Below are 21,095 nucleotides of genomic sequence, written 5' to 3' on the forward strand. Positions count from 1 at the left end.
ATGAAAGTGTACAGAATATGAGAGAAGTAGACCATCTACTCTTGGACAGCTCAGCAAAAAACAAATCCTGCCCTTAACCAGTAAGTAAGAGGTAAAGTTAATCATTGGATACTTGATATATGTGGTCTCTTAATTGGCTTTTGGAATATATTTTGTATATTTTGGAGCTATTTTTTATTTTTAGTAGCATTTTGTTTGTATATGTTTTAATTTTGTTAGCTGCTTCATGCTGTAGAGAAGATAAAAGAATTAAATTAATTTTTAAAAATGTCCTATTCAACTTTCCTATTCATTTTGAACATGTTCTCCATTCAACACTTCTGTTTTAACAGATAAACTGTACCATTTTGTCTGAAAGTAAAATGGGTTGCAACTTCAGTACTAATCTGAATAGTCTGAAAGGTCCATATTTATTGGACCTTAATAATTTGTTCAATAATACTGCTTTCACTTTCTGATTGTGCATTGCTAGGTTTTAACAGTGGAATGGTTTCAGGATCATAAGAACATAAGAAGAACATAAGAACAAGCCAGCTGGATCAGACCAAAGTCCATCTAGTCCAGCTCTCTGCTACTCGCAGTGGCCCTCTTGGAGTGCCATTGAGAGACTCCACATTACAGGATGTGAAAGCAGTGGCCTTCTGCGGCTGTTGCCTTTGAGCTTCCCTGGTCTGTTAAAGGCATTTGCAATCTCAGATCAAAGAGGGTCAAGATTGATAGCTATGAATCGACTTATACTCCATAAAATCTGTCCATTTCCCCTTTAAAAATTTCATCCAGGTTAGCGGCCATCACCACCTCCTGTGGCAGCATATTCCAAACACCATTCCTGCGATTTGTGAAGAAGTATTTCCTTTAATGAGTCCTAATTCTTCCCCCCAGCATTTTCATTGGCAGCCTGCCCCTGGTTCTAGTATTGTGAGAAAGAGAGAAAAATTTCTCTCTGTCAACATTTTTATCCCATGCATAATTTTATAGACTTCGATCATATCCCCCCTCAGACGTCTCCTCTCCAAACTAAAGAGTCCCAAACGCTGCAGCCTCTCCTCATAAGGAAGGTCAACCAGTTCCTCAAATCATCCTTGTTGCCCTTCTCTGCGCTTTTTCTATCTCTTCAATATCGCTTTTTGAGATGCTTAAATAGGAACTTCGAACACCGTGCTCCAAGTAGAGTCAGCACCACTGCTTTATATAAGGGCATGACAATCTTTGCAGTTTTATTATCAATTCCTTTTCTAATGATCCCCATAGGGATAAAAAGAAAAACAGCCCTGAATATCAAAAATCAACATTTTAAATGTTACAATTTTGAACTGAAATGCCACACATTGTTCTGAGAAATGAGCCCAGCTTTTTGCTCCTGTGAGAAAATTCTTTACTTTACAGAGTTATGAGATCAGGGGTGAACACTTTGAGTAGCAAAGAATTGTTGGGCCTTTTGCAGTTGACTAACACATATTGTCCCTCATTTTGAGGGTCTACCAAGGGCTACAGTAATCACGACTACGTGCCATTCAGACCAATGAGATTTAGTAAAGTGGGGGGAGCACCAGCAGATATGTCCTCCTTGGGGCACTTGCCCAGCAGAGGGGCCAATCCACTGGTGGGCAGCTGCTGCAGCCCTCCACAATGCTCAAATGTGGTGCAGAGGCAGTCAAGAGGCATGGCTGAGGAGGAGCTGACATCTTCCATTCAGCCACTACTGCTACTACATTGGCACCCAGGGATTTTTGGTGGTGTCAGTCCATTAAGCTCAACTGGAGTTTTCCAGCAGCAGGGAGGCTTTTTTGTGCTTTTTGCCTCCGCACCCCACCGGAAAGTCCCCTCAGAAATGGTGGGGTGAAGGGCTGCATAGCCACATCTGGATGGGGCTGCCCACCTGTTGGTTTCAATGAGACAAATAGCACAATCCTGTGCATGTTTACTTGGAAGCAAGTCCAATTAATTCTGTGGTACTTATGCTCAAGTAGGTGATCTTAGGATTGCATCCTTAGTTGTACCTTTAGCAGGCCAGAATTTAAACCTTCCATATTATATCTTATGATTGTTCTACCCATAAAGGAACCTCAGCAGAAGAGACAGCAGAAGAGACCTATTCTGCCACTGCAAGGCTCCTCAATATGCCAGAGGAAAGATCCACTGCAAAGATACAATCCACTAAAGATACAACAGAGTTGTAGGATTCAGCCAACTATATATAAGCAGCAAGGAAATAAGTGAACACATAATAGCATTCTGGGTTATTTTAACTTCAACTGAACCACCATGGTGTAGCACACCATAGTGGTTAGAATGTCAAAATAGGACCTAGGAGTCCCAGGTTGATCTCCCCACTTGCTGGTAACCCTGAGTTAGTCACTCTCTCTCAGCCTAACCTAATTCTCAAGGATGTTGTTGATATGATAAAATGAAAGAGAGAATGACAATGTTGTCAGGTGCTTTGGGCCCCTACTGAGGAGAAAAGTTTAAAGATATCTAAATAAATAAGGAAACTTGCGTTATTGACCTAAGTTCGAGCTGCGTTCGACCTAAGTGCTCCGCACAACCACTGGGATCAACGTGGTTTTGTACCAGCTTTGCCCCGTGTAATGGTCAAATTTCTGACTACAGTTGGGAACTACTACTTTTTCAAGGGAACCACTCTCGAACTCAGCTCGATTCCAGTAAAGTGCGGAATCTCTGGTGCCAGGAGTCCCCCATTCAGCCAATCACAGCTGAGTGTTTCGGGCATGCGTACAGCTGGCCAATCAAAAAACGCCACCTTCATCCCTCCATTCCTGTGGCAGTTTTTTAATAACGTGTGTGGGGATAGACGGAACATGGCCGTAGAACAGTAGCCAATCGGAACGGAGCGGCGAAGAGGCACAGGATGATTTCGCCCTCTAAGCTGGGATCAAGCTGGTTGCAGTGGGGAACAACAATGGCTTCGACCTAGGTTAGTACCCTTCTCGGGGAACTGTGTCAAACCTATTTTATTCGCGTGCGGAATCGCCCATTATTAATATAACTTATTCTTTACCGTAGTTGGCGAGTTCAATTAACCAAGTATGCATAGACTCCACAGCTACTATAACAAGGAGCGTCTTTGCCTAACTTTCTGCCAATACAACCTGCAGAAGACCACATGCTTGTCTTGGAGCTATACTTTCCATTATCTTGGCTGCTTGCAACACTTTTAATGGAACAAGTTTTTCGAGCAAAAGAACACTGATTTTTATCTTTAATGAGCAGCCTATCATTTGGCTGCAGGGAAAAAGCTTCCTGGTTCTAAACTGCTAGCGAACAAGCGGCTGTTCAACAACTCTGAGAGGTGACAGCAGAGCTTGCTCTCGCTAAGTCTTGGGGACGGTTCCTGAAATGCTGCGAATGGCAAAGGATGTGAGCATGAAACAGGAAGACTCAGCCTCCCTGAATGGAGACCTGATCAGCTGGGACATCAACGATATCAAGCTTCCTAAGGCATGTATCTAGAACGCTTAGCCTACTTGAGCAATTGCAAATATTTCTAACATCTCTTTTGAGACATTCTATTCTCTCTCCTTTCTGGGAATAAATACAATGTGTTTGCTGGACTTGTTAATTCAGGAATGTGACAACAGCAGCATACGTGGCATTCTATAGCATAATGTAAGCCAACACAAGTCTTTCTCTTGAGGAACTGTCCAATTGCCAACACCTGTTGCTTAGGACATCATAAAAGCTCAGCTGAAAGCTGTTGGAAGCCAGTGGGGGCTTTGCCGCTGATCCCACTGAGGTCGCAAAGTGTAGTTAGTGAGTGTTTGTGCCATTTCGACTTTGCAGGCTGAGGTTCAAAAATCAAATGAACTGATACTGTATTGGTACTGGCTCCAACTGGACATAATGGGTTTGATGGCTAGCGTGTATTTTTGCAGGAATTGCTCAAAATGGTTAAGAGCTGTTCAGTAGTTTCCTGCAACAGCTTAAATTGAAGAGATCATTTACAATGAGGCTGGAATAAATGTCCCACAGAAGAAAAGAAATAAATCAGGAATATGTCAGGGCATGATCTAGTCAAATCGAAACGTTACTAAATCCCATTGATTTCAGCAAAGAAAGTTAAATATCTTTTTAATTTCTCTCCACTGAAATCAATGAGATCTAAACATGTTTAATGTTGCATTGTGCCTTGTATATCTGTTTTGAGTCAGCCCTGGCTTTGCACTTAGCTTTTGTTCATATATCATTGGGAGGCGGGGGGAGAGAACAGGAGTGCTTTGGGTATGATACAAAGGCACAAAGGCACAGGACTAAGCAGGGTGAAGCTAAGCAGGCCTGAGTCTGATCAGTAGTTCAAGAGGGTGACCCTTTGGGAACCACATGGACATCACCTTGAGCTTCATGATATAAGAAAACCAGGACAAAAAGGAAATTGATAAATCCAATGTGGAAGCCAAGTGTTTGTGTTAAATCTGAAGCTCCCACAAACAACATAGATACACAAAGAACTTTCTCCTGACAACCCCCCTCCTGCACTCCCAAAGAGTTGCTGGTCAGAGTTGGGGGACCCCTGAGAATAATATGTCATGTAGTAAAAAGAGATGCAGAAAGAAGGAAAATTCTTCTTCCTAGCGTTGTCCCACTAATGCAGGGTTCGCTGCTCGGGTTTTTTAAAACCACTTCTCTTGATAGAGTGAGATGTCTGGTTGCAGGCTTGTAATTTTCAGATCCGCATTGATGGTATCTTGCCATCGTTGCTTTGGCCATCGGCGTAGCTGCCAACCAGTAACCTCAATGTGATCGGCGATGCTGGCGACAGTGTCTGGGGTTGCTCGTCAGACATGGTAGAACCAGCACAGGCGCCTCTCTCTCATTTTTGTCTCAGTGGGCACAATGCCAAATTGTTTTCGGACCTTGTCGTTGGTGATGTTGTTGAGGAGGGATAAACCTAGTGTCCAGCGAGTCATGCGCGTTTCCATGTAGCCTGACCATGTATTAGCAGAAAGAAGGAAAATTAGCTATATAAAATTTCAGTACTGGTAATTTTGGCCAGTTATTCCTTCTCACCACCAACCTGTCACATGGCATATTGCTCTGGAGGGACCCCAAACCTCATAAGAGATGGAGGGACACAGTGGGCTCTAGAGGAAATTATGAAAGCCCTTTCCTGCTTTCTTGCTCTATTTGTGGATGTTGGAAGCCTTGAATCCAGTCCTTCACCTCTGAAGATATACTGTGATTGCATGCAAAAATTTCAGATTTATGGCAATATATCTTGATAGTTACAGCACTTTATAAACTCACAAAGGAAAGAATGATTTCTTCAGGTTTGTTCATTTGAATAGCTTTAAATGAAAAACCACACATTTTCACAATGCCAATTAGTGGTTCGATTGTCTCACTTGTCAGCTAACCACTAGCTGAACTACAGTGGTCACAATCCAGTAGACGTGTGCATATGCACACACAGTTTGGTGTTTCTTGTTCAGTAGTTGCCCCATACATAACAAGAACTATTTGCCTAAGCTCCAAAGCAGTTTGAAAAATTGGGCAACAGATTTTTCAAAAGGAAATTCTGCTTAGTTTCTTTCCTAGGTATAGGAAAATAACTTGAAAATGTTGGAATGAACAAGAAGATGATGTAAGATCACTCCTCTCTATTTTAGAATAATGACAACACAAAAAGTTTCTCATTAGAAAAAAACAACCGTTGGGAGGGAAGGTGGCAGGGAATAGCCTGATATCATCAGATCTTGGAAGCTAAGCAGGTTGGTACATGAAAGGGAGACCAAAGGGAGGCCATGGCGAAGTACCTCAGCTTCTCTCTTGCCTTGAAAGGTCCTTAGTGGGATTGCTGTTAAGTCAGCTGTGACTTGACAACACTTATACTCTAATTACACTCTAATTGTCCCTGGGAGATTTCTTTAACAGCTTCCACATGGGCCAAGTGTTTGGCTCTACACTGGCTTACAAACTAGCGCAGGTTCCCCCCTCCCCAAGTATCTGTTACCCTTCAATCATTCTCTTTCCATGATTTCAACTGGCCTGCTCCAGTATTTTCCAAATCTGCTTTGCTTCAGCCTTTCTGGATAAATGTTAGTCCCAAGTAGATTATTCTACATGGGGAAAAGAAGAGGTAGATTTCGAGACCTCCCTGCCTACCACCACCACACTATAGCAATATACGTTAAACTAGCTTATTCAAAATCTGGCAAAAAGACTTACAGTGGTGGGGCAGGAGAAAATGCCAGGCATGGGGGGTACCACGGAAATCATGGAGAATATCCCCAGGTGGATGCTGTTTCCCCCACTAATGCCTCTGCATTCACCGCAGCAAGAAGTGCATAGTTCAGGATTATCCTAATATACAAGCAGTGCTAGATGAAGCAGAATTAAGCAGTTTCTGCACCAGTGGATTTCTCAAGCCAACAGCTTCTCAAGCACAACCAATAACGCAGTCCTAAACAGCATTAACTTTTTAAAAGTCCATTGACTTCAGTCAATTAACAACAATATAACTCTGTTTAGGATTGCACTGCAACCTTTCCAGCCAGCAGCTAAGCAGCAAGGCTGTCTTGATATGTGCCTGTGCCATCTTATGTGGCACTGCTCTGATCTGAGAGATGCAACATGAACAGCAGCTCTTGTTATTACTTCTTACTCATAGTTGTGGAAGGAACATCGTAGCCTCAAGGGAAGATGCTAGGAGATGTACAAGGAATTAGGCAGTTTTATCTATGGAAAGGTCCAGGAGCCTGGCAATGATGTAAGCAATTAATACACAGCATCATCGCCTCAATAAAAAAAACAATAGGAAACACCAGTAAATCAGGTAGTTTAAAACTTACTTTTAGGTCCAATGTGTGCATCTCAGGAGATGAAAGCAGAACAACAATTTCTCAGGGCCAGTTCAAGGTATGTTTTCACCTTCATCCAAGTAAAGTGCTGCCCCCCCACCCACCCACCCACACACTCACACACACAATTAATTCTCAAACAGCACAAAATGGGAGACCCAGCTTTCAATCTGACACTGCCGTAGAAGCTCACCAGTGGGCCTTGGGCGTCCGTCACTCACATTCAGTCTAACCTACCTCACCTCTGTTGTGAAACAGACATAAAGGGGAGGAGAAAGATACAGCCAAGCCACTTTATATCTATGTCCATGTTGGGAAGCAAGGCGGGTTAGAAATGAATAAATAAGTACTATGTCATTACTACTTTCAGTTGTTAAAAATGGGCACGTCAACTGCTCTATCTCTAGGTTTGTCATATACCCCTCCACGCCGCCAACATGGATTTAGCAAATCGCTTGCATTGCTGCAAGGAAATGATGGTAACACAGAATGAAGCGTGCCATGCCCACGTGTTTATTCAATCATGAAGGTAGATTTTGGCCGCATGCAGTTAGGCATATCTCGGGGAGAATCAGCCTGTTATGCCACAGCAAAATCACAGGAAGAACACAGTTCTGACACTGGAAACTGCTACTGCCTGGACAAAATTTCTCTCTCTCTCTCTCTCAATCAGAGAAGGGCAGCGGGTTTCCATGGCAAAGAATATGACTTCAAGACATAGCACCTTTGCTATTTAGAAATTAAGCACTGTGCTGACATTTAAGTCAGCATTGGCTGCACGGCAGCTCTTCTGACCTGAACGAAGGACCAGAGGCATACGCTGTCCTATTACAGTGGAAGGAAAGGGTGGGAGGAGGAAAAAGAAAGCACAGAGAAATACAGAAATTACGACTACACTGTTTTACAAGGCTGCTTGCAAAGAAACCTAAGTAAACTTAGGGGGATTTACTTACCGCTAAACACACACAAGTTCAAGTTGTAGATGCTTGCATGAGGGAGGCACAAAGCAACAAATGAAATTAAGAGGAAAAAAAGAAGAAGAGACATTTACTAATATTTTCCTCAATAAAGAAACCATTCTGAATGGGTTTATTGTCCTGGGCCTCTGCTCTATTACTCTCTCCTAGGGTAGGAACTGGGCAAAAATTCTGAATACGTAGCTCACACATGCTGTAGCTGCTCCAATCAGGAAGGTTAATACCTCAGGTGTAAGGAGGCAGAGCAGGAAAACATATTTCAGGAATCCAGCCTCTTTCATTTTAGCTCTTTGCGAGCCTAGAGATCATAACAAAAGCTGTTTTACTGTGCTAGTCAAGCAAAAAGTTAAAGTGAGATATCCTATATTCCTAGAGAGGCTTCTACTTGCCCCTCAGTTCCATGGGCTGCACCTTTCTTAGCAAAATGTTGAGCTTTCCGGTTTCCACCTTTCTTAGCAAAATGTTGAGTTTTCCGGTTTCCACCTATCTCACAGCCCATAGGCTCTGGTCATTGGTCTCTGATGAATGCAAAGATGCCCTCTGCATTATTCACACAAGCAGATAGGCGGAAAGCTGTGGTTTAGTGACAGAGCACCTGCATTGCATACATAATATTCCAGGTTCCATTCCCAGTATCTTTCACTAAAATGATTACGCAATAAGTTATTTTTTAAAAAACAGCTACACTGTAAAATCAAAGTAGACAGGATTCAGGTCTTGTTCCATCATCCATACTTAGATTAGTTAATAAGTTTGTATTTTTTCATGTAGCAGACTTCACTGATTGCCTTTGAAACAATATTCAGTTTGCCTCTGTTTAAAACAGAACATTTTTGGGATTCCTTTGCAGGATATGAAACAAGTTGACTGCTTTCAAGAATGGCCAGATTCTTACGTAAAATGCGTCTATAGCAGCAATGATAAAAACGCTCAACGGCACCTGAGCAGCTGGGCCATGAGGAACACCAACAACCATAACTCGCGCATCTTAAAGAAGTCCTGTCTTGGAGTGGTTGTCTGCAGCAATGATTGCTCAACCCCCAACGGGAGGAAAATGTATCTGAGACCAGCCATATGTGATAAAGCCAGGCAAAAACAGCAAAGTAAGTACCGCTCTAGGAAGAGGCCCACATCCCTTACCTTGCTAATGGGATTCCATAGAAGACCCAGAAAGCATTTAGAAGGCAAGTCAATCCCACTTGGGACCAATAGAGTTTCATTCTTTGTTGCTTTCTGGCAGCAAGGTGCAGGGATTGTAGTGTCAGATTAGAATGGGGGAGACTTGGGTTCAAGCTCTGCACTCTGCAATGGCACTTGCTGGGTTACCTTGGGCCAGATATATTGCTGCAAAAATAAAGTGAGAACAACATATATAACCCTGAGCTCCTTGGAATAAGGGCGTGATAAAAATGTACTCAATGAATAAATAGTAGAGCCAATTGATAGGCCGCATACTGCAGTATGTCAGCCTGATCTTGTCCATGCATACCAAATCAAATGCAGAGGTGGGATCCAGCAGGTTCTCACAGGTTCCCGAGAGTAGGTTACTAATTATTTGTGTGTGCCAAGAGGGGGTTACTAATTGGTGATTTTGCCACGTGATTTTTGCCTTAGTTCCGTCCCTTCTCTCAGCAGTAGAGCGCAGAACTTGAAGCAGTCTAGCAGGAGGTGTACCAGCGTGCATGGCAGCCTGCGCCTGCGTGCATTCGTTTCCCACCCAAGGACCGATGCAGCGGCTGCGTCCTTGCCACAGCCCCGTCCAGGAATGCCCGGTCACGCCCCCGTCGTGCCCCGCCCAGCCCCATTGGCGCTATGCCACAGTTTGAATCCCACCACCATGGGAACCTGTTACTAAAATTTTTGGATCCCACCACTGATCATATGTCCCATTAAGTTCCATCATGCTTATTCCCAAGTAAGTACATATGGACTGAGTCTAAGAACTGGGTAAGTCTAAGGTGACCAGATGGTCACCTTTCCGGCCTGGGACGGGGAAGCGGCCATGTGCGTGCACGCAGCTGCAGAAGCACGCGGGTTTTTGCAGCTTGCCATTTGCCGCCCTGTGACAGGGCAGCAAACGGCAAGCCTCAGAAGCCAGCGTGCGCGGCCGCAGGAGTGCACGGGCTTCTACGGTTTGCCGTTTGCCGCCCTGTGACAAGGCGGCAAACGGCAAGCCTCAGAAGCCCGCCCGTGTGGCCGCAGGAGCAAAAGGCCGCAGGAGCAAAAGGCACTGGCGGCGGCTCCCCGGTCAGAAACAGAGCCCCAGGAGCCGCTCACGGCAGCGCGGGTGCTTCACCAAGAGCTTCCCTGTTTCCTGACTGGGGGGCGCCGCAAAACCTGATGCTGCTGTGGGGCTTATTGTCCGTAATCGGACAATGGCATAAGCCCAGCGGGACGCGGGACACTCTACGCAAAAGCGTGAGTGTCCCGTGAAAATCGGGACGGATGGTCACCCTAGGTAAGTCCCACTGATTTAAATGGAACGTACTAGCTAAGAGTATATAAAATCCAGCTTGAAAGTACAACTTGAAAGTAAGTCCCAATTAAATTAATGGGACTACTTATATTAGTGTTTAGACTGAAAGCAACCAAGGAGGTTTACAACACAATAAAATCAATAAAAGGCCAGTATGGTACAACAGAAATTTATTTTAAATATAATTGATATGGATTAAAACAATAAAAATCAATAAAATGCTATTAAAAAGCAGTCTGTGCATCAACTTGCAGTAAAAATTCAGGCACAATCATTGAGATGGATTCACTCCAAAGCTTATGTTACTCACTCCAAGTAGTACTTTAAATGGGGCACAGCCCATATGGTACCCAGAAGGATGTTATTTTTCTCTGTGGCCAACTTCCTCCCCCAACTAAGGGTGGTGGGAAGATTCTATTGGCTTGGGTTTTGTGTAGAATTGGTGCGGCTGTCTCACAGATGTTTGCCTGAATCCAAATATCTTCATGAAACATGGAATGGATGTGTCCATGTGTCCATGCTGCCTATTCAGCATGTGTCCATGCTGCCTATTCAGCTTGCATGTCCAAACAATGTAGATGAACTTAATTACATTAATTTCTGCAAGGAATTCTCCCTCTGCACAAACTGCTGATTTATGAAGCATTTTAGCTAAGGCACCAATGTTTCTGCAATAGCATCAAAATAACAAAACAAGCATATTCAGAGTGATATTTTAACAGCAATAGAAAAAATAGAAAATTGAAGCAAACCACCTACTCTTTAACTTAAATACTGTAATTAAAATTAACCATTAAACTATTTAACAGAAAGTGCTCAGGCTAAACTCTAAACTGAAGGCTGAGCAATAATGGAATTTAAACAAAATATATTATTAGCTTTGTTATAATATTCAAAAATCCAGAAAGTTAATATTTGATGGAACATGAACAAAACTTTATTCAGTAGGGACAGTGTGGGGATTAACCCTATAAAGTGCTGTGCCAAATTCAATATTTTAATAGAATTGTAGCACACAACCAGCCCTGATTTAGATGTCAGATCTGAATTGTTCCTAAACATTGGCTGGATCTGAAAAGCTAATGGATGACATTATTATAACCAATAAAACAGAGTTAAAGCTTTGGGTGAATAGAGATTTAATCATTTTTGTTTGTATGTATATTTGTTAAAAGGATGTCCTCATAATACATTCTGTTGGATATTGATTGCTTTAATTCTGAAATGAGACTGTAAAATGTATGACAATACCAAAAGAGAAATTAATTCCCTGCATGAAACAGGGATAATATTAATAATATTAATCACATGAAGCAACTTCTGAAGCTTGACACTACAACCTTTTTCGAAGGAATTCATTTTATCTACAAAACCCTTTCAAGTTCATTGTACTCATAATGATTTACTGAGAACATGAACATTTCTGATTGTGAAATAAAAAAATAAAATTAAACAATTGACAGCCTGTGAACTGTAATGCAAAGCACGTTTAGAAGATAATTTACAATGAAATAAGCTCTATAACAGTGATGGAGAACCTTTTCGAGACCGAGTGCCCAAACTGCAACCCAAAACCACTTATTTATCGCAAAATGCCAACATGGCAATTTAACCTGAATGCTGAGGTTTTAGTATAGAAAAAACGGTTGGCTCCAAGGCGCGTGTTACTCGTGAGTAAGCTTGGTGGTAGTCAGTGGCTTTGCTTTGAAGCAACTGTGCAATGCTTTGAACAGGTGAATCATGACCCTAGGAGGGCTTACTCAGAGGCAAGCCCCATTGCCAGCAACTGAGCTTATTCCCAGGTAAAGGATCATGCTTTAGTTTTTCCCATGAAAATCAGTGAGGTTTAACAGCGCTTAACAGGGTTACCTACACTGCTTCCCCAAAACTAGGTCTTAGGTTTAATGCTAATAATCTCCCTGAAATAATGACACTATTATCACATGACGAACTCTGTGCACACGTGCCCACAGAGATGGCTCTGAGTGCCACCTCTGGCACCCATGCCATAGGTTCGCCACTGCTGCTCTATAATGCATTCCATTTTGTATAGACAGTTGCTTACACTGATCTAATGCCCAAATCTTTATTTAGAAAAAAGTCTTGTTGATTCTGAATACCTTTTGCTACCATGTAGTGTATGAAATCCAATAGGAAATGCTTCTATAGTCACACAAGCATTTCTTATGTCTTCATTTTACAACAGCTCCTATTTCTCCTGACAAACTGCTCATAAAGACTGTTGTAGAGCTTTAATGGGTAGAAATAGGCATCTGAAGCTTTTCATAACATGGAGGTAAACAACATTACCTGGTAAATTTGGACACAAGTGCAACTGAGGTATGGTGGCCCCAGCAAAGGGCTTTGAAGGCAAGCGAACAGTTAAAGCGCTTTGCCATTGTCTTCCTAGGTGTATTGACCATGCTTTGCAGGCAGAAGTGTGGCCCTTCCTGTTCGGTAACCTAGTTCACAGAATAATACGCCAGACAATATACCCTGTTTCTCCGAAAATAAGATATCCCCTGAGAATAAGACGTAGTAGAGGTTTTGCTGAAGTGCTAAATATAGAACATCCCCTGAAAGTAAGACGTTTTGGTTTGGAAGCATGCCCGTCGAACAGAACACCAGAGCATGCAGCTGTGGAGCGGAAAAATAAGACATCCCCTGAAAATAAGACATAGAGCATCCTTGGGAACAAAAATTAATATAAGACACTGTCTTATTTTCGGAGAAACACGGCATGTAGTGTGGGTAAGAAAACTGGCCATAGCCAAATAATTTATTAACTGAAAGCACAGGAAAGCACATTGGCACAGCATGGGAGGTGATCCCAGCATCTGGGCAGCCCAAGTGCTGTCCCCCAGAGGATAACCAGTTCCTCCAGCCAGCCTGCTGGAGGAATGTAACCAAGCGGAAGATTGGAGTGAGACATTCCAGACCGGCAAAGTGCCCATGACTGGAGCCCCCTCTCCATCCCCCGCTAGGGGCGCAAGCTCCTTAGCCCCCTGCGGGGCATTCCAACCGTGGGCTTGCTCCACCCCTGCCTCTTAAAGAGGTGTAATAAACAGGGGAACTCCACAGCTCCCCTTGCCAGCGGATCACCCCCCATGCGCAACCTGCAAACTACTATGACAATAAAATGTAACTGAACATTCCCGTAAATACAGGGATTGGGTAGGTGGGAAAATCCCTTGACGTCCTGCGGCAGAGTGGACCCTGGACCACGAGGCAGAGCCTTTTATAGGCTCTGCCTCGGGCCCACTCTGATGACGTGCTCTGATGACAGTTTTGAAAATCAGGAAATCTTCCTCCTCCTCATCTACTGCTAAACATACCTAAAAGTGTTCTATGCGTACACACTGGATCTCAGTCAATATACATAAGATCACAGTTGCAGCACTACTTGCAGGCATGCTTACTTGGAAGTAAGTATCATTGGATATAAGTGTCACTAAATGATACTTCTAAGCATATTGAAGTCAGTATGAAAAATGGTTAATCACTAACCATCACTGGTAGCTTTGGTTTATATAAATCTCTTTTGTCCAGCCATAATAAATTTGTACTTGTATGACCACACTCTCTGCATCTTTATACGTGTTTGCATAAACTGTACTGTACCTCATACATAACAGTTAGCACAACAGAATGACAGAAAGGATTAATCTTTATATAAAATTCAGTTGAGAGGAAATATTTAACAGTGCACTTATTACAGGGAAATCCTGTCCTAACTGCAATGGGCCTTTGAAGCTCATTCCCTGTCGAGGCCATGGTGGGTATCCTGTAACCAACTTTTGGAGACATGAAGAACCATTTATATTTTTTCAGGTTGGTAAACAATTGTTTAATTTGTTCAAAGACAAACTATTGTTATAGCTGGACTATGTTTTTATGGTGGGCACTGCAGGCACCTTTCCATTGACTGAATGAGAATGTAAGAAACTGTATGTGGCACCTCAGGTAAGTGAGCCAAAACTTGTCCAATCATATTAGATGTCTACTAGGTTTTGTTAATTCAGAATGTCTGTTTTGGCTTACACCAAATGATCTGAAGAATCAAACACAGAGAAGCTTTAATTGTACATGACTGCTATTACTAGCCACGAACAGCTTCAGAACGCAGTAAATAAGCACTAGAAAAGGAAGCAGATGTGAGCTGGGGTTATAAAAGCAGACAAACAGGAGAGAGAAGATACGAGCCACTGAGTGCTCTTTCATTACAGAGGGTGAAATCCTCTGCACACTTTCTTGGGATTAAATCCTATTAAATCAGATAGCATTTACTTCTGAGTAAGCATCCACATAATCATGTTTTAAGTCACTTGTCCATTTACTTGACATGAATGTCTCTGTCCTGATGAGTGTAACTGATCATCCTTTTTTAAACAATACTCTATACATCCAAATACTGGATCATCTGCTGCCTTTGACACAGTGGACCATACCATCTTATTGCAACACTTGGAGGCAAAAGCAGGAATCAGGAGTTGTATGCTGAACTGGTTCAAATCATTTCTCACAGACCAGACTCAAAGAATTGCCTTTGGATACCATTTATCATCTGCGTGGAACCTATCCTGTAGGGTTCCACAGGGTGCAGTCCTAACGTTTCCCACCCCCCACCCCACACACACACCTACACACACACTCTTCAATCTTAGATGCTGAGGTTATATGGTTATATGGTTAAGAGTGAAGAAATGGAAACTAAATTCTGGCAAGACAGAAGTAATGCTGGTTGGGAAGGTGGCGGTCTTAATGGACATCATGCTGCCCACTTTTGATGAGATTCAGCTAGTGCTTACCATCTCAGTAAAGAGCCTTGGACCCAATACTATTGCTGAACAAGCAAGTTAAGGCAGTTGTGAAAAAGGCTTTCTTCCAATTCAGCCTAGCCTGAAAAATGGCCCCTTAACTACTTGATACAGCTGATCTGGCTGCTTGGCTGCCATGGTGACATCCAGAGTAGACTATTGTAAAGCCCCACGTATTGGGCTTCCCTCAAAATCAATTCAGAAATTAATTCCATTTGGCATAGAATGCCACAGCTCAGCTATTATCTGGAGCTAGATGAAGCATGTATGTTACTCCCATTCTGCAGCTACTCCACTGGCTGCACATCAGTTTCCAGGCCCAATTTAAAGCATTGGTGATCACATACAAATCCATTCTTGGCTTTGGACCCTGATACCTGCAAGACTTTTTCTTCCTTCTGCTTTACCATGACAGATTTGCTCCTCTGAGCAGGGCGCAGGGCCTTCTGCAGGTGCAAACCAGCAAAATCAAGAACTGCCTGTACACACGCCTTCTCCCTTTGTGGAATGGTCTGTCTTAGGAGGTCTGGAAAGCTCCTGTTCTCCTGGCTTTTTATAAATTATGCAAAACTGAATGATTAAAGAGAGCATTTTTATGCAGGCTACAGTGTAGCACTGTACAAAGTTATTCATAAAGCTACTGGACAAATCATTAGGCACTGTGGTCTCTACTACTATGCATAGCTTGCTGTAATTTGGATTCTGACATGTAACATTTGCATAATTCAATATGTCATGCTTTGCTTCAATTCTTTTTTTTTTAAGATTTCTGGTTGCCTCTACAACCCAAATCCTATTTCACTGGCTACTAGATGCCCCATCCTGTCAATTGCATTGACTCGCTTTACATAATCCACCTTGAGGCCCAGTGAGAGAAGTGGACTATAAATAATGCAACCAAACAAACCAATTTGTGTTTAGGAATATTATTTAGACAAATGTATCCTTGAAGAAACATCAGTGCAATCCAAAGGGGAAGGGGCATCCCAATGCAAAGGGGGGGGGGACCAACGTCACTGCCACTTGCACCACCCAAATGGGTATGGATGCTGACAAAGAGGCACTGTGGAGCACTGTGGTGGCTCCGCAGCATGTGGATGCGGAAATTCACCCCTGTGGCAGCCGTCCTCCACTGCAGGAGGCCGTGGTGTCGTGGATGGGGTGTTTCACGGGCGTTCCCAGGGTGAGATGATTTCAATCAGCTTCCTAAATTCTTTAGGCCTGGGAATGCCCCTTTTCCTGGCAAAGATGTCTGCCACCCAAATGGGGCTTTTGCCCTGAATGGGGTTTTGGCAGCCAGCGGGGGTTTCCTTTTGTTTTCTGCTGCCTGTGCTGCCAAATGCCTCTTTGGAGGTGGTGCAGCAACTCTGTTCCCAGCTTCTGTGCACCCCACCCCCTTTGGATTGGGCTACATATTGCCAGAATCAAATCTGTTATTTACATCCTAATCCTATGCATGTTTACTCAGAAGTACCACTGATTTCCATGAAACATCATTGAGTCATAAGAGTTGGAAGGAGTCACACAGGCCATCTAGTTCAACACCCTGTTCAATGCAGGATCAGCCTAGCCCTAGAGCATCCCAGATGAGTGTTTGTCCAGCAATTGCTTAAAAACAGTCAGTGAGGGGGAGCTCACTTACTATTAAAGAAGTGTCTACACTGTCCTCAAGTTCTTACAGCAAAAGTTAGGACAACAGAGTTGCCAGCCTCCTGGGAAAGTCTGGAAGTCTCCCACAATTACAACTGATCTCCCGTTGACAGAGATCAGTTCACCTGGGGAAAACAGCTGTGGTGGAAGATGGACTCTATGATATTATACCCCATTGAAGTTCCTCCCCTTCCCAAATCCCACCCTCCTCAGGGTCCATCTCCCAAATCTGATATTTCCTAATCTGGAGCTGGCAACCCTATGAGACAAGATGTACAGATGTTTGTGCTGTAACCTCTGAAGCACCCAGTGCATTCCTTTCGATTTTTTAATAGGATTAAACAGTGAGCATTATGTTAACAGCTGTCTTTTGATTTTATGTTTCTTTTTCCCTGTTTGTTCTCAAAGTCTAAGGGTACTCACAATCACCCAAGGCCAGAAACAAAGCTAGAAGCAGAAGCAAGAAGATCAATACAAAAAGCACGCACAATTGTTCTATCCGCATCCCCGAAACTTAAACGGAGCAGGGATATTGAGGTAACCTCTGTTGTACAGTATAGACTAGTAGGGCAGGAGGCTTTCAAATTGCAAGGAACCCTAGCATTTATGGGTTCTCTGCCAGTGAAGGCTAGACGGGCCCCTGCTGCACCAATGTTTTCCCAAATGGAGAAAAAAGGCCCTATTGGAGTGAATGGCAACCAGACACCTAAATAAGAAAAAGCAAAAGACTGAATTTTGGAGCCCTAACCCTGCCCTGGCTCTGCTGCCCCAGCCATTTATCCAGGTTACCCCTGTATCCAATGGTGGGATTCAAATAATTTAACAACCTATTGTCGAAGGCTTTCACGGCCGGAATCACTGGCGTGCTGTGTGGTTTCTGGGCTGTATGGCCGTGCTCTAGCAGCATTCTCTCCTGACATTTTGCCTGAATTCTGGTTCGGATTTTCTGAAGATGCCAGCCACAGATGCAGGCGAAACGTCAGGAGAGAATGCTGCTAGAACACGGCCATACAGCCCAGAAACCACACAGCACCCCAATTTAACAACCGGTGGTGGGATTCAAATACCACACAGCAACCCAATTTAACAACCGGTGATGAGATTCAAATAATTTAACAGCTGGTTGTTTACAAGCACCATTCTAACAACCAGTTCTGCCGAAGTGGTACGAACCTGCTGAATCTCACCATGGCCTGTATCGGCTCATCCCATGATATGATGTCATTTCTCCGTCACGCTAGACTAGAGTGTTATGGAATGGTGTGAATGGAGCAGGATGTTGGATACTGGCTTTTATATATCCAGAATGTTCTGGCTCTTAGCATCAGTATACTTACTGGACTGGATCCAGCCTAAAATTTCTGCATTGGGGGCATTTGGAGCTACATCAGCAGAAGGGGTGAGGGAAGGAGACAGCACTCCTGCATCAGGAATCCTTCTGTCTATGGAAATGGTAGGCAGGATCCAAGCCATTGATTTCATGATTGTTTCATAGTTCTTGTTTTTTGCACAAAGATTGGCAACATGGAGGCTGTGGGCCCCATCTGACTAACTATGGGTTTCTTCCTGGCTGCTGCAGCCTCATTCTTCCACTATACTGCAACTGGGCATAACAGTGGAGAAAAAGGAAAGCAAAACTTTTGTCTAGCAAAAGCATTGATAGAAGATATACAACGAGCAGGTTTTACATTTTCTCCCACTGCTTTGCAGTGATTGAAATTGAACGTGTTCTATTTACCCAAAATTAAATGCCTGTTTTCAACTGGACTTAAGTGAACTTTTGCTAGGTTGGGACCACTGCTTCTCCTGACAGCCACTCCTTGCAATCAGTGAGAATTCTGATCTCAAATGAAAAGCATTTTTTTTTCAAATGCAGAAAGACACCCCAACCCAATGACGACCTTCTCAAATATATTTTATGGTCTAAAAATAGAACGGGCTATAATTAGATGGTTTTTCAACATTTCCCCTGAGGCATCACCTTGCTCTTTAACTGGGAGGAGTTCTAAAGAATGCACCATCAAAGGAATGTCTACACACAAAAAGTCTCTGTATACAAGAATAATCCTGTGCTGTGCCTGATTTCTACAAACAGTAATTTACCACCATTATAGAAGTATACAAAAAAAGAAAAAGATAATTAGTCTTTTAATACTGACACAATGAGGAGGTGTTATGGGGGGGTGGGGTTAACTCTTTACAATTGCAATCCAATAACTGAAATATTTCAAACAAACTCATAGTGACACACCCAAAGAGAGATGCTAGGCATTTCTTCTGTGTTCCCTTGTTTCAGTACTCAGCACTGAAAACCAGAGTAAGGTTGAGGCCAGAACATAGGACTAGGACTAGCAAACCTTGGGCTCCAGTTTCAGCACCTCTCTAAAGCTCACATACTGGGTGGTCTTGGCGACTCATAATGTTTCCAAGTCTAATGGATCTCACAGGGTTGTTATTAGGAAGGATATGCCAGTCAGAGACCCAAGAGTTTTACCTACACGCACTTGAGACACTTGTAGAAAATGAGAAACTTGTAGAAAATGGCTATGGTTGTCAACTGGATTGGGAAATTCCTACAGATTTGGGGGTAGAAACTGAGAAGAGTGAGGTTTTGGGAGAAGTACCATAGAGTCAACCCTCTAAAGAAGCCATGTAGAAGTTGGCAACCCAGAACCAGTACCCAAAAAGTGAATATCAAACTTTAAAAGTCAGCAACAGTCTCTATTAACTGCCACCACCCCAAATACCTTCAGCAGTCAAGGCAATCTGAGGTACATTACGTAGCTTATTATCAGGATCAATAGGTCAACTAGTTAGTATTACTAGTTAGACAACCAAGGAATTCCAAGGTTGTGACATGAAGGCAGGCAGCCAATGGCAAACCATCTCTGAACAACTTTTGCCTTAAACACTTTATGACTGGGCAGGAAAGGTATTGGTGGGTTCCATTGAACCAAACAGGTATCGTGTTGGAGACCCCTGACCTTCAGGGTTATCATAAGTCTCTTGTGACTTGACTGCAAAAAAAGTAAAAATAGATATTATTGTATCTGTGTATTATTGGTAGAATTTACTGGAAAAGTAAGAATAGGAGTCAACAGAAGGCACAAGGAAGTTTAGGATTGATAGGAAGCGTGCTAATTGTGATATCTCAGAACCCTTATGATTTGGCCACCTTAAGGGACCCACCAGGGAAATTTGAGGTACATTGTGTAGCTTATTATCAGGATCAATAGGTCAACTAGTTAGTATTACTAGTTAGACAACCAAGGAATTCCTCCAATTCCTCCAAGACAACCAATGAATTCCTCCAATTGTACCTCCAATTGCATTACCACAGGCTTCTGGTTCAGTAGCACTGATTAGTTCTGTAGTCCTGAAATAAATGGATTTCAATTTCGTTGCATGATCTTATGATACATTTTTTCTTTCTTAAGTCCCTGACAGGTGAGATGCAGAGCCAGGACACTTTACCACTGATCGTTTCTGAACAGGAAGAATTGTTGTCACAGGAGAGCATCAGCGACCCCTTCAGGGACAAAATGTCTGAAGAGCAAGTGCTTGACAATTGTTTACCACTCACTGAAAGCTACAATTTTGGAAAATCATCCTATCCAATAGAGCAAGGTCTGGTTATGGACTGTGATGGATGCTTGAACAAATGTCATCAAATTGGAATCAGGGAATATGACAGCCAAGACCCAATGGAAGCTCCTGCTTATTCTGAATGCAGGGAGCAACAAGGCTGGAACAAAAACATGGAGCTAGGCAGAAACCTGCTGGCAGACAAACATCATGACGACATGACTACCTTTCTGGCAGATCTGCACTGTGAAACATTAGGTTCCCTAAATGCCAATGATTTTGGCATCTCGCATCCTCCTGAAATCCCCCCTATACTGAAGGTTGGCTACCACCCATTCAAGTCTAATGCAAATATATTTGGAGAAGACACATATGAAGGAAAACCACACCTGAATTATAGCAACAGCAACATCCCTTCCTCCTTCTGCCAGCTTTCTCCAGAAGACCCTTACCTCATTGCAGACAGTGCCTATCATTATTACCAGAATGCCTTGCCCATGAAAGGAAATGAATGGCAGACTGATGATGACAGGAAATATATGAACCTGGATCACTGCAACAACGAGGTGTTTTTTAGCCTCTTCCCTTTACGGTGACACCATTTTATGGTCTTCTTCCCAGCAATGAGGCAGATTCCCTGTTACCTGCACTTTGACTAATAACAGCCACAGGGAGTGGTGGTGTAAATGGTGCTGCTGATAGTATTGCTGATGTTGCTGTACTTTAGCCCCACAGGCTCCACTCTATTATGTAAGTCTCCTCAGGTAATGTAGCT

General features: G+C 43.0%; 1 protein-coding gene across 1 annotated transcript; it reads left to right on the plus strand.

Annotated features, from left to right (window-relative positions):
• Positions 1 to 3,357: 3,357 nt before the first annotated feature.
• On the plus strand, positions 3,358 to 20,916 carry GCM1 (glial cells missing transcription factor 1). The gene is made up of 5 exons (XM_048505903.1): positions 3,358 to 3,459; positions 8,643 to 8,895; positions 13,987 to 14,099; positions 17,144 to 17,272; positions 20,173 to 20,916. The coding sequence occupies exons 1-5, from the start codon at positions 3,358 to 3,360 to the stop codon at positions 20,914 to 20,916; spliced, it is 1,341 nt and encodes a 446-aa protein (XP_048361860.1).
• Positions 20,917 to 21,095: the final 179 nt, after the last annotated feature.

Source organism: Sphaerodactylus townsendi, linkage group LG01 (assembly GCF_021028975.2).
Source record: "Sphaerodactylus townsendi isolate TG3544 linkage group LG01, MPM_Stown_v2.3, whole genome shotgun sequence".
In the NCBI taxonomy this organism is placed as follows: domain Eukaryota; kingdom Metazoa; phylum Chordata; class Lepidosauria; order Squamata; family Sphaerodactylidae; genus Sphaerodactylus; species Sphaerodactylus townsendi.

Coding starts and splice junctions, on each gene's coding strand:
- GCM1 (XM_048505903.1), top strand. CDS start 3,358: ATGCTGCGAATGGCAAAGGATGTGAGCATGAAACAGGAAGACTCAGCC. Junction 3,460..8,642: donor ACGATATCAAGCTTCCTAAG/GCATGTATCTAG, acceptor ATTCCTTTGCAG/GATATGAAACAAGTTGACTG. Junction 14,100..17,143: donor AACCATTTATATTTTTTCAG/GTTGGTAAACAA, acceptor TTGTTCTCAAAG/TCTAAGGGTACTCACAATCA.